The sequence below is a fragment of the Chroicocephalus ridibundus genome, chromosome 6, assembly GCF_963924245.1.
Source record: "Chroicocephalus ridibundus chromosome 6, bChrRid1.1, whole genome shotgun sequence".
Classification (NCBI taxonomy): Eukaryota; Metazoa; Chordata; class Aves; order Charadriiformes; family Laridae; genus Chroicocephalus; species Chroicocephalus ridibundus.
The window spans coordinates 39,586,516-39,598,785 of NC_086289.1; the positions used below are offsets into that span (position 1 = coordinate 39,586,516).

General features: G+C 40.9%; 1 protein-coding gene across 22 annotated transcripts in view; it reads left to right on the forward strand.

Moving 5' to 3' along the window:
- The window catches only part of PCDH15 (protocadherin related 15), an 811,115-nt gene that overhangs the window by 582,173 nt on the left and 216,672 nt on the right, over nt 1–12,270 (forward strand). For all 22 annotated transcript variants that reach the window (XM_063340181.1, XM_063340176.1, XM_063340196.1 and 19 more), the window contains one exon: nt 7,073–7,181. In XM_063340181.1, the coding sequence (XP_063196251.1) occupies nt 7,073–7,181 (109 nt within the window). The remainder of the gene's footprint in view (nt 1–7,072; nt 7,182–12,270) is intronic.

Sequence of the window (12,270 nt, forward strand, 5' to 3'; positions counted from 1 at the left end):
CTGAGAGGTTTTAAGTCACTTAAAAGCTACTATTTAATAATGCATGAAGTTGCTGTATTCCGGGGAGGTATCTGAGTAAGACTATAGATACGCGGCATTGAGTTCAGCTTTCACTCCTAAGAGATTTAACTGGTTTTTATTCCATTAACTTCAAGAAGAGTATTTCTGACCTGCATGGCATGAAAAATCAGGAGTAGAATCATAGAATTATAGAATGTGTGGGGTTGGAAGGGACCTTTAAGTGAACATATAAAGAAAGGAAGGCATTTCTTTTGGGAAGGTACTTTAATTTCCTGAAGTTGCTCTTCTCTTGCTTATTAACCATTATTTAGCAAAAAAGACCCTCTGGGTTTTTTGGCAACATGCTGGTTTTAAATCATCACCAGTGTTTTCCCAGAGGTGCAAGGTCCAAGCTGATTTCTTCCAAAGACTTTGTGCAGTGCTGAGAAGCAATGCTTTACCCCCAAAAAGTGGACAAGAAAAATCTCAGGGAAGGAGGATGGTGGGAGGGGGTATAGCTAAGGAAGGAGGAGGAGGAGGCAGGTGTCAGTCATTTGAAAAGCAATCAAAAGTGTCTGTGTAAGAAGATAAAAACCTCAGTTTCAGTTTTTAATCAAATAATTGAGTTATTACATTTCAAACATGTGACCTTGTACATATCCTTCTATTGAAAGCCTGGCATTTGTGGGCGTTCTAAAATGTTTAAAATAAAATAACATACATACAAAATCTTTGGAAAATATTTAACTTTAAAAAAAAGTCCCTTTTATGTTCTTTTATTACGCTTGAAAGCACAAAATGTGTATTCTGCAACTCAGTTGTAAATTCCCTTTTTATTAGAAAACACATTTATACGAAGATGCCTAGGGATCCTGTTTGGATTTTTGAATACAGCTGTAGTCCTAAATATATTAAGCTCTGTGTTAATAAATAAATAAAAAACATCAATCCTTAGTAGGAGCCTAAAACACTTGCAAAAATGCATGCAGAGGTTTACGGCTTACTTTGCAAGTTTTGGGACAACGTCAGTGATGTGCTGGTTTAAAGATCTTTTGCTTTCACGGAATCACGGAATCTTCAGAGTTGGAAGGGACCTCTAGAGATCATCTAGTCCAACTCCCCTGCTAGAGCAGGATTGCCCAGAGCACATCCCTCAGGGCTGCATCCAGGCGGGTCTTGAAAATCGCCAGAGAAGGGGACTCCACAACCTCCCTGGGCAGCCTGTTCCAGTGCTCTGTCACCCTCACCGTAAAGAAGTTTTTCCGTGTATTTGAACGGAACTTCCCATGTTCTAGCTTGTGCCCATTGCCCCTTGTCCTGTCGCTGGGAACCATTGAAAAGAGCCTGGCTCCGTCCTCCTTAAACCCACCCTTTAGATACTTGTAAACATTAATCAGGTCCCCCCTCAACCTTCTCTTCTCCAGGCTAAAGAGTCTTTAGATTGTTTAATGTATTTTTCAGGTAAGGAAAAATAGGGAAATTTATGGCAGTCAGTATTATTTTATTATTATCATATTACCATGTTGTTGTCCCACTTAGACATCTGTATTCTAGCCACATGTCACCATTTGAAGTGAAGATAACAAGTGAAAGAGTTTGGCTGAGTTAGGAAGGTGTGCATGCTGAAACAGAAAAGCAGGCAGAGAAGGAAACATCAGAGACAGTCTCAGATGTGGTGATGGTAGTCAGTTCCTGAATAAAAGCAAAGAGAGTTTTTGTGGTTGAAGTACATTCAAAGATGTAAGCAGGAGTACTGTGTCTGGAAGCTCAGTTTCTCTCCTCTCCAGGGAAATGTGGCTTTTGCCTTTCTGAAAAAGCAGGATTAGTTTAAAACAGACCTGCCTCCATTATCGGTTTATTTTCAAAAGGGAAACAATTTGCAGCCAAATTTTGGCTAACCACTCAGGTCAAAGAGCAAGACATAAAAAGAGCATAGCAAATTAATATAAGTGTTTTCCAGCTACACTAAATGCATTAAGACAAAGTATTTGAATGAATGTTTGCTGTTAGGTTTTTTTTTTCTTCGTAGCCCTTTGGGTTTTATAACAGTAACCAGATAATTTCCAGTCATCTTTCCCATGACAGTAACTTGATAATCCTGCTTTCTGAAGTGTGTATTATTTGGTGACTGGGGTAGGTGAATGGCACTATTTTATGATATTTGTGAATAAACATTTTATTATTCACCATCATTTTGTAATGAATAACAAAAGAACTTTCTATTGAAAAAAGCTGAGGGAAAGATTCCCAGTGCTCTGTCCTCATAGCCCCTAAGCAGTCAAGTCTTGTTTGCCTTCATAGAAAAGGAGGATCATTTTGACTCATTGCCCTCCCAAACATAGCTGAGAAGATTTCTTTGAGAGTTTTGGTTGGTGTTTTTTTCATAAAACAACTGAATATGTAAAAGGAAAATGTGAAAAAACTTGAGGTAATTCATTAAGTATATAGCCTTCAGTGCTTAAGACTGCAGTGTTTTGCAGGTGACCCTTATGCTCTTTACTCTCAATAATTTAGAATAATCTGCAGTTCTTCTTACTGTGTTCTTCACAGCATTTCTGAGGTGACACGGGAATGAGCTGAGCAGCTCCAGTACCAGCGCTGATCACTGTGGATTCTCCTTTTTCTGCCGAGGGGAACGGAAAGCTTACTCCTCCTCTGCCCCATGTCCCTTGACCTGCTTGGGGATACACAGGTCTTCGCTTGTGTTCTGTCTAGGCCAAATTTTCAGAAGAGCATTTTGTGAGGGAGCTTGTCAAAGTTGGCTGGAAATCTACACGCACTATATTAAATGGTTTTGTGGTAGCCATGTGCCCGTGATTCCTGCAGGGAGCTGCCGTAAATCTGAGAGGCTGGATTTCCCTTTGCAGAAACCCAGACTTTCCCTGCTGTATTGTAATTTATTTATGTGTTTGCTCAGAGTGCTAGTCTAATTTCATCTGTTAATTTTTCCTGATAAAAGGCTCAGGCTTCATGATGGTATTCCCCTGGGTCACCCTGGGACCCTTTTAATTTTGGTGTTCCGTTTGCCACCCGCTGTTCCTTGGGTACCAGAACACTTTTAAGCAGGAGATCACATTGCACAGCAAGTTCATATGATTCACTCTTGCCTTCCTTTAGAAATCCATCTGCTCTTGGCCTCATGTTACTCTTCATCTGTCTAGTTCTTTCCATAATATTTCAGAATACTATGTTTTTTTTGTGGGACCTGCAGGGCATCCCACATGGAGAAGGTGCTGGCATGGGGATCCATTTGAGTCCTTTAATGGTGAACACAAAAGGAGGGGAAAAAAAAACAATCAGGTTTTGGGCTGCTACCTTATTCTCTCTGAGCTTTTTTTAAATACTTCTTTTTGCCTTGATCATCTCTTGGCCTGGCAGACTCCCCGGCAGGCTTCCTGTCACAGTTCTGTTTGAAGGATTTATTTTTTTAAATTTATTAGTACTTGTGATAATATTTGCAAGTTGGGGTTTGGGTTCTTTTTTTTGGGCTATATTGAGGTGCCTGGAAGTCTATTAATACCAAAACCAATAAGTGAGAGATCTTTTCCCTAATGAGGAAAAAGTAAATAAATTACTGCATATTTTACCCTAGAACTGACAGGATCTCCTTGTTTGTTTGTTTTTTAATCACCTGCTTCTGACAGAGCTTATGAACCCTTTTAGGTTCTTCACTTTGAAGGGGCTGGTTTTTGAAGGCCATCTCTTTATCCTGAGTAACCTTCCCTGTACCACTGCGCAGCCGTGCCGACTTGCCTTGCCCTTTCTCAAGCCTGTCTCAATAAAACCCCATGTGCTGCTTCTTTGCCTCCAAGTGAGTCTCCTTAAACAGTTGTGGACCCTGCAAACATTTCACTCTTTCAGAAATCTGTTTTCCCTTCCTTTTAATGAGCCTCTATCTTTTCACAGAGCTCGCTTGATTCTGAGAATTACAGTGTAGGGTTGTTTTTTGTCTTCTGCAAGTATAAGGGTGGTGAGCCCCTGGCCCAGGTTGCCCAGAGAAGCTGTGGCTGCCCCATCCCTGGAGGTGTTTCAAGGCCAGGTTGGACGACGCTTTGAGCAGCCTGGTCTGGTGGGAGGTGTCCCTGCTCGGGGCAGGGGGTGGGAACTAGATGATCTTTAAAGTCCATTCCAACCTAAACCATTCTGTAATTCTGTGTTGGATCTAATACACGCTGGTGGCTGTCACAGACCCCATTTTGTAACATTTGCCTGCTCTGCTGAGCTGTGAGGATGCTCTACCTCCTCTGCTTAATTCAGGAGCCACCTTCTGTGTGTATATGACTGTGGCCCCCCTCTCAAAGGGCTGAGCAAATCCTCATCTTTTTTTTTTTGAACCTTCTGGTGAGGATGGCGGCGGCTATTGTATCGTCACGATCTGCTCATCTCTAGCAACAACTGCAAACTATGATACGCAGAACAGTTTTGGGGGCAGGACCGGGGCCCCGTCCCAGCGAGATGGGCTCCGGGGAGCTGCCTCGGGCCCCAGGAGCCCTGACAGCTTTTCTGCCAAATTGCACCGTGTCCCCAGGACCCAGGGGATGTTGTGAGCACCTGTTTGTGCCTTTTATATTTTAAAGCACTTGGGAAAGAAAGAAATATCCCTATGTGATCATAGTTATTGCAACTATTGATCAAAGCATGTTTTGACTATGAATTTTTAAAATAATTATTTTTCATAAAAACTATACGTACACCTTCTGAAACAATCCTACGTGTGCTTTTACAAATTCACTTAATGGCTGCTTCTTTGTGCAATTATGTTTTCATAGTTTAAGTTTAAAGGAAAAAGATATTTGCATTATCTATGTATTCTTAAAACAATATGAAAGCACCTTTAGTTTTGCTTCGAAGCACATCAGCCTATTTAATTCAAAACAGCTTTAAATTATCCCTAAACGTTTCAGTGGGTTGTGGACTGATAGTGTTGCATGATATCCTCTAGTATGTGAGCAGCCCGTTTCAGGGTGCATACACTACGTAGAAAAATAACTTACATGGAATCAAAATTTAATGGATTTCACATTTCATTTTTATATTTCTTGTGTGTCTTCATTTTCTTATACCACTTGCTTCTGTTCAATTGATTGCTTTGGTTCTGAGGAGTCAGTGTAATGGTGGCAGTGTGGAATAAAATATTTATTGTTCAAGTAGAACCTGTTTAATTTCAAATGCAGTTTTTCTAAAGGCTTTTTTCTAAATGCTCTCGAGCTTATCCTTGAATTGGAAAGTAAAGCACATGTCCTTGCGATCCGAGTTATATATCCAACAGTTATTATTTTAGTGTAGTTTTGGCGGCCGGGTACAGCTGACAGCTCATTATTGACAAGGTTAGATCCATTGCTGTTGCTCTAGCATAGACTTGGAGGTTTCAGCTTGGCCTGCAATATCGTAACGGTGAATTTAAAACCTAGGCACTCTTAGCAAGTGAGACTTTTTTGTTGTGGGTATGTTTTTAACTATGATGCAGATTTGTCTGAGAGTGCTTCAATTGATCTCTAAGTTTAAAAATAGCATTTTAGTCTTGGACAGTTTTAATCTTATCTCTCAGCATGTAACTTTTATGCAGTCCTAAATCATTTTAAAAATTCAAACATATGTCAAATATATCTTCTTCTCTCTTTCTTTATGCCTATTTTGAGCTCGTCTTCCTCATTACACTTTTGAGAGTTTAATTTTTTAAGCAGTCAAAATTGGAAACAGGCGTGTGACAAAGGACCTCGCCTGCTCATTGGGAACGGTGGAAAAAGCCATGAGCAGAGAGGCAGAAGTAGGGAGGTACCAGTCCCGTGTTGGTAGACAGATGCTCTGCACCCAAAGCTGAGAGCTGTGTAACCACGTGTGGCTGGAAGCCCTGGCTCATGAGCCTGGAAAGGCCCCATCGGACCTCAGTAACCTGTAGGAAATGACTTCTGGGTGGGCAAACCGTGGGCAGAATAGTTTGTGTTTATTGTGGCTACGTATCCAAAATTAGAAGAAAGGGTTTATTAACCTCTCCGCTCTTGCAAACTGCATTGCATCCATTCCTGTCTTGTTCCTGGCTCTTTTCCCTCTAGGTTTATTGACAGGCGTCACTAAAGCTCTTGCAGATTTTTTTCCGCGTCTCAGCAGGGGGATTTCTAAAGGCTGTGCCAAAATTTGGCCAAGCGTGGACTTATCTCCTTCCTATTCCTATGCTAAATTTCAAGTTTGCTCTTGCAGAACATGAACCGTTTGAGCTTTCCAAAGCAAAGGCTGCCAGGATTTAGTTGTATGTGGAAAAAAGATGTCTGGTTTTTCATAGAGGTTATTAAACATTTTGGCCACACAAATAAAAGTTCCAAGGGGAGGGAAAAGACTGCTGCACATACATTCACGGAGTAGCTGCATTTCTAGTTGATTAAGCGGCCAAGGTCACTGAAACTGTTCTTTTAGAGTTGGGAATGGCGGCTCTGGTGTTACCACATCGGAAAACTTTAGAAAATATTCAAAGCAGCAGTCAGGTGAGAGCCTGCAATGCTTTTTCAGGATTTCTGTTCCCATGCTTGGCATGCGAGATACTCCACTTCTGAATAATAGTTGAATTACTGCAATGTCTATCCAAACTCTTCAAACGTGTACCTATCCTTGAAATGTCTGTACTGTGGCTTGAATTTCTTTTGCAGTCTGTATTCGTGTATCACAGCCACTCTAGCTCCTAATGATTCTCAGATTCAATTTGTTTTTATTTCCCTTTTTAAAGCGTTTGCTGTATTTCACTGCTATGATGGTGTGAAATGTCTGATTCAAGGCACTATTTATAGAAGCATAGTCAAGTATTTGCTTGAACATTTGCGAGCTTCCTTTCCTTGAAGATACTATTATAGTATAAAATGTATCTAAGGGAAAGGAGATTGCTGTAGAAATATATATGTTGCCTACTTAATTTCGATTTCAGAAGGGACCTGTGCTGTAACTATTCTTAAATAAGGGTTTTTTTTCTCCTGCAATTTCAGCAAATATCCTTTTCAGTGGGATGTTTTTGTGTTAAACCTAAAGATCTGCCTGCTGGCTTTCTAATTTTTCTGTTTCAAATCTGTCTGATTTTTCATTTCAGGCACACGTGAATCCCATCAGTGTCACTCCACCCATACAAGCCATAGATCAGGATCGAAACATCCAGCCTCCTTCTGATCGACCGGGCATCCTCTATTCCATCCTAGTTGGTTGGTGTCTGCTACTCTTCCTATCACTCACAATCAGTCGCTTTATTATGACCAGCCAGAGAAAGATTGACTGGGAGAGTGGAAACCTAATAAAAATTCATATTGTGGTTAGTGGGATGTTTGAAATCATAGTTCTACCTGTTTACGTTTAATTGCAAGTTACAAGCTTATTTCAGGTGGTTGCATTATTTATTTATTCAGATTAGGTTCAGAAGTGCCTTGTTTAGTGAATGCAGCAACACGGGAAGCAAAAAGGCTTCCATGTCTGCTCATAGCTATCCTGCCATGCATTTTTCATTCACAGGTGCAAAGGCGCAATGAAAGATGCTAAAGAAAGGCAAATTAGAGCAGGTTTCCTTCCAAAAGCCTTCTGGCACAGAGCAACTTAAAGGGTCTTACTGCATCCACCTTTAAGTTTGCTGCCTGTGAGCTTGCATGTTTTCCCATGTAATTTAGTGTTTGTTTAGTTTATGCTGTTTTCTGGCCAGAGGGGAATGCAGCTCTAGCAAGAGCTCAGAGATACCCACTTTGCTGGGGGATTTCTTGTATTCTGCTGTGGTTGGTTTTTTTGTTTCCTGCTACTTTCCTGTGTTTGGCATTTGTTTCCAATTGCTTAGCTTGTATGATTTGATAATGGAAAGGCCTAAGGCAGCGGTGTGCAGTTGCAGTCCTGCGCCTGCCCTGTTCTTCTCAAGGTACAGAGACTGATGTTGCAGTAATTTCTGTGCCCTGTGACTAGTGTGGGAACTGAAAACTCTGCGTTTTGTGGAATCCCATCTTTTTTCACGTTTGCTGCGTTAAACTGCAGCTACGTGGCTTTCTCACCCATGGAGAGATGGAAGTAAAGATTTTAATGAGCAGATTGCACATTTTGCTTGTCACTTAAAAAAAATAAAAGTGCTTACGTATATTATAGTTCCATTGTGGAAGGGGAAAAATAATAGGTTTGATATGTCTGCCATTTTAAGAGGGTACAAATGAATTGCTACTGTAGCAGGTACCAGTGTACTGAACGTGCAAGTCCTGAGCTCTGTGTGCAAAATGCAGGAGCCTGAACCTGCTCGGTGCCAACAGACTGGTCTTGAGGCATTTCCAGGGCTCTACTCCCAGGACTGTGGCAAGGGATGTGGCTGTGACAGATCGGCCTCAGCGTGACAGACCTCATTGTCCTCTCAGAAAAGAAATCAGGTTTTGTTTGGAGAGCTGTGGAGCAAGCTAGATTCCTTCAGGCTGTTGTAACTGGATTCAAATCTGGCAGACCAAGAGGTGCATTGCTGTCAAGTAGTCCTCTTCCACAAAGCTGTTTTGTAAGGAAATTTGTAAATACTTTAGGGTAAATATAGTAGCTGGTCTTATGTTTGAAAATTGACTTGGCAATTCTGCTGTTGACAGTTATGCCCTAGTGCAACGTTTAATCCATTTTTTTTAAAGTTCTTTGCATAACTTGCAAAGTTCTTCAGGAGTGAACTTATTAAAAATTGTGTTTCACTAACCTGTGATGTTTTCAATGTTTAAATGACTGTTCTGACCTCGAAAAAATAATTCAGAAAGTTGTGTTGTAGCAACTTGATTTGGTTTTGGGGGTTTGGGGAATTTTTCGATGGAAAGGTTATCTTTTTTTTTTCTGCCCAAGGTCTTCAAAAGGATTTCTTTTTAGATTTTAAGTCTGTCTTCATCTTTGCCAATATGCAGTGCTATTTATATTTTAGCCTTTACCTCAGAAAATATTAAATAGTTTCACAGGAAATAGGCCTTGCAGATATTTCTCGTTATATGGATTTTTCTGTTGCTTTAGATCTAAAGGTAGTTCTTTATATCTTCGGATATGTCTTTTTTTTAAACACTGGAAGGTCTGAACTATGCCCATAGAATGAGAGAATAAGCTACTTACTGAATATGAGAATGATTTTGAATTTTATTTGATTTGTCTGAGTTCTAATTTGGTGGTTCTTTTACCCAGCTTTCTTCCTCCCACTGCACACCTGTACAAGTCAAGTCCTGGCATATGCTTTGGGCACTATGGGTTTTATGTGTGAAATCTGTGCATCTTTCTCGATGACTTTAGGATCTACTGTAAAGATCCGCTTCTTTTAACAAAGCCTGGCATCACTGCAGCAATAACTCACTTCTACTTGATGTGGCTTACAAACTTCATCCCTAAGTGCCCATAAAGATCGCTACCTGTCATGCTTTCAAGCTAACTAGCCTTTCAAGCGTTCAGGTAAATGCCTCGGTGCTGCTTTCGCCAAATCTAGTGATCTTTCCCATGAGAAGGGTATGAGTGAACCTCTCCAGTTCCACCAACTACAGGTTCTCCTGCAGTTCATTGGCAAGGAGTTAGACTCACTCCTTTAGGGAACGATAAATGCCTGAATTGTTGCACATTCACTTGAGCATAGCACTGCTGAAGAGAAAAGTAACTTGAGGGTAAGGCACTTGAGAAATGAAGAAATAGCCCAAGTGTGTTACTAGCCCATTATTTTCTGCTTGCTTTCTCATTCTGAGTATAGTCCTCTCAAAGGATATATCAAGACGTGTGGATGTACTTGTTCAAGTAGCTATGGACTGATACTGACACAATGATAGAATATTAGGTCTTAAATATTCTTGAGGGTCATCCTAGGATTAAAGAACTAGTTACTGCATAGTACTACTGGGATTGTTGTCTTCTATTTAAAGTATTGGCTAAAGTACATGATGAAAGACCTACCTTCCAAAGTGCAGTAGAGTTGTTCAGATGATTAAACTGGGGCCATATGTAATATTTCAGTTCTTATAAAATGCCCAACATCTTTACACTTGGAAACATGATGTTTGGAAATTTTTTTTCATGCACTAATTTTTCCAATCCTTAATTTTGAGGAATGTTAATATATTTGGGTTGTTGCAGTAGACTCACATATAGTGTCTGGCGTACACAAGTGTGTAAGCTGTACCCTTCCCTTTGTATGTAATGTGTGTGCAATAACAAGGGAGTAGAAGCCCGCTCACCTTCTTTCATCTGCAGTCTCACCCTGTTTTTTTCCGTAGTGCTAACTACATCACAGCCCTTTGCTACTCTTGTACTTGCTGCTCAGCCCTGTTCGAAGATTTTCCTTAGCTATTTTTATTACTAATTTTAAGGCTTTCTTTTCTTTGGGGCTGGTCCTTAGGAAAAGTCAATTTTTCCTTTAAATCAACAGCTCCTGGTTTTGACCCTGGAACCCTCTGTGATTTCTGCTGCCAGTTTTGGACAATTAAGTGTTCTATTTGTTTGATATTTAAATGAAAAGTCACCAAAACGCAACAACCTTTTCGGGGGTTTCTCTCCGGTCCTGTGAGCTCCCTGATGCATTTGCCTGGCAGGCGACGTGCCCCGCAAAAGGCCCTCCTCTGGCTCTGACTAAAGCAAACCCAAGACTGCTCTTCACCTTGTGGGCATTCCACTCTGCTGTAAGGTCATCAAGGTGTAGAAGAGATCATGTTCCCTCCTGGGCTGTCAGCTCGCTGCTTCTGTTGCCTAGGGCAAAAGAGTATAACCAGACGTCTGTTGAGCACTCGGTGCTCATTTTTGGTGTGGATGGTGCAACCTCATCTCCACTTGTTGAAATTCAGAAGAGAAACAACCTGCCACCCTTCATATGCTGTCTTCCTTTCTCAAGAGTGCTTACGGACCCACTGGTGCGTGCTTGCCTACCACCTTTTGATACCCTTGATCCCTCCAAACATGCAGATCAGATGAATTTCTGGAAGCAGGAGACTCAGAGCTCACCCATAGAGCTTTAGGCCTCTCTGCTTTTCCTGGATTATGTCTCCTTGCAGGTTGGACTCATGAGAGATTGGAAGCGTAGGGGTGGTGTGAACAGTTCTCTGGCCAGTAGTGCTCATCTTTAACATGCAGACAATGCATTTGGAAGACACGTAGTTATAGCTGCAGTAGGAAATTCCTCCTTTCTAGAGGCAGATCAGGCAACAGTGTGGACTGAGTGTTGATCTGCTCTGTCAAAATAGAAACATTTTTGTGTATGCAGAAGCAGATATCTCTGTTCCTGGAAAACTTCACTTCCAGAATTTAAGGTATCCTGGAGTTCGGGCTGTTCATCTGGTAGGCAGCAACAGAGCAGGCATCATCAGTTAGGAGTCAGGCAATCCAGCTCTGTTGTATTCTAATCTTTACTTTCCTGATCTTCCTCTTTGCTGTCTTTTCCTCCTTTACCTGTTTGGTTTTGTGGGTTTTGGTTGTTGTTTTTTCCCTGTGGATTCTTTCATGGCATCTTTACACAGTATGAGCTTCATCTTCCCTGCTGTAGATCACTTTGTGCCTCTTACAGCTGTCTCCATCCTCCCCTTTGTATTTGTTCTCCTTCGGGGAACATGTTGGTTTTCCTTTTGCATTTAGTCCTTCATTTCTTGAGTTTTCTTAGCTTCAGCATCAGCCCTTGTGATTAAAGCCTCCTAAGACTACAGCAGTCTGTTATCTGCCAAAAGCTTGGAGCTCCTGCTGGATGCCTAGTGCTCTTAAAAAATTAAATCGGTTAATTAGGAGTTGAAATTAAAAGGGGGGAAAGGGGAGGGAGGACTTGGAGCTAGAAACTCTGCATTTATGTTGGTGGTATAATAGGAAAAATAATTGATAGCGGTTCTTCCTATTACTACTCTCTGGGTGTATGGCATACACGTATACAGAGATTCTTGCAGAACATGTACAGTGGGCATATATATATACGCCAAATATATATATATGCCCAATATACACACAGTATAACAAATGGCTGTCATATGATGAGTTGCAAATTAAAGTATTGCACGTGAGTTTAGACCGTAATCTATCTCCTGGGATAGCTACTGACTTCCTAAAAGCAGTTTCTAATCATTCCACTTGAAAGGTGAACAAATAATAGCATCATTTATCAGAAAAGTGGTCTTTTTTTGTGTTGAATCTTGTGCCCTGTTGTACTATATTGTCCTGGCAATATTTGTCCTGCTGTCATGGCTGCTTTAAAATATCATAACTCATGAGCTCAGAGAACTTATTGGGGCATTTATACCATCATCCAGGAGTGCTTTCTGACTCTCAGCTACTAAACAGGACTATTCCTAGACCTAAAAT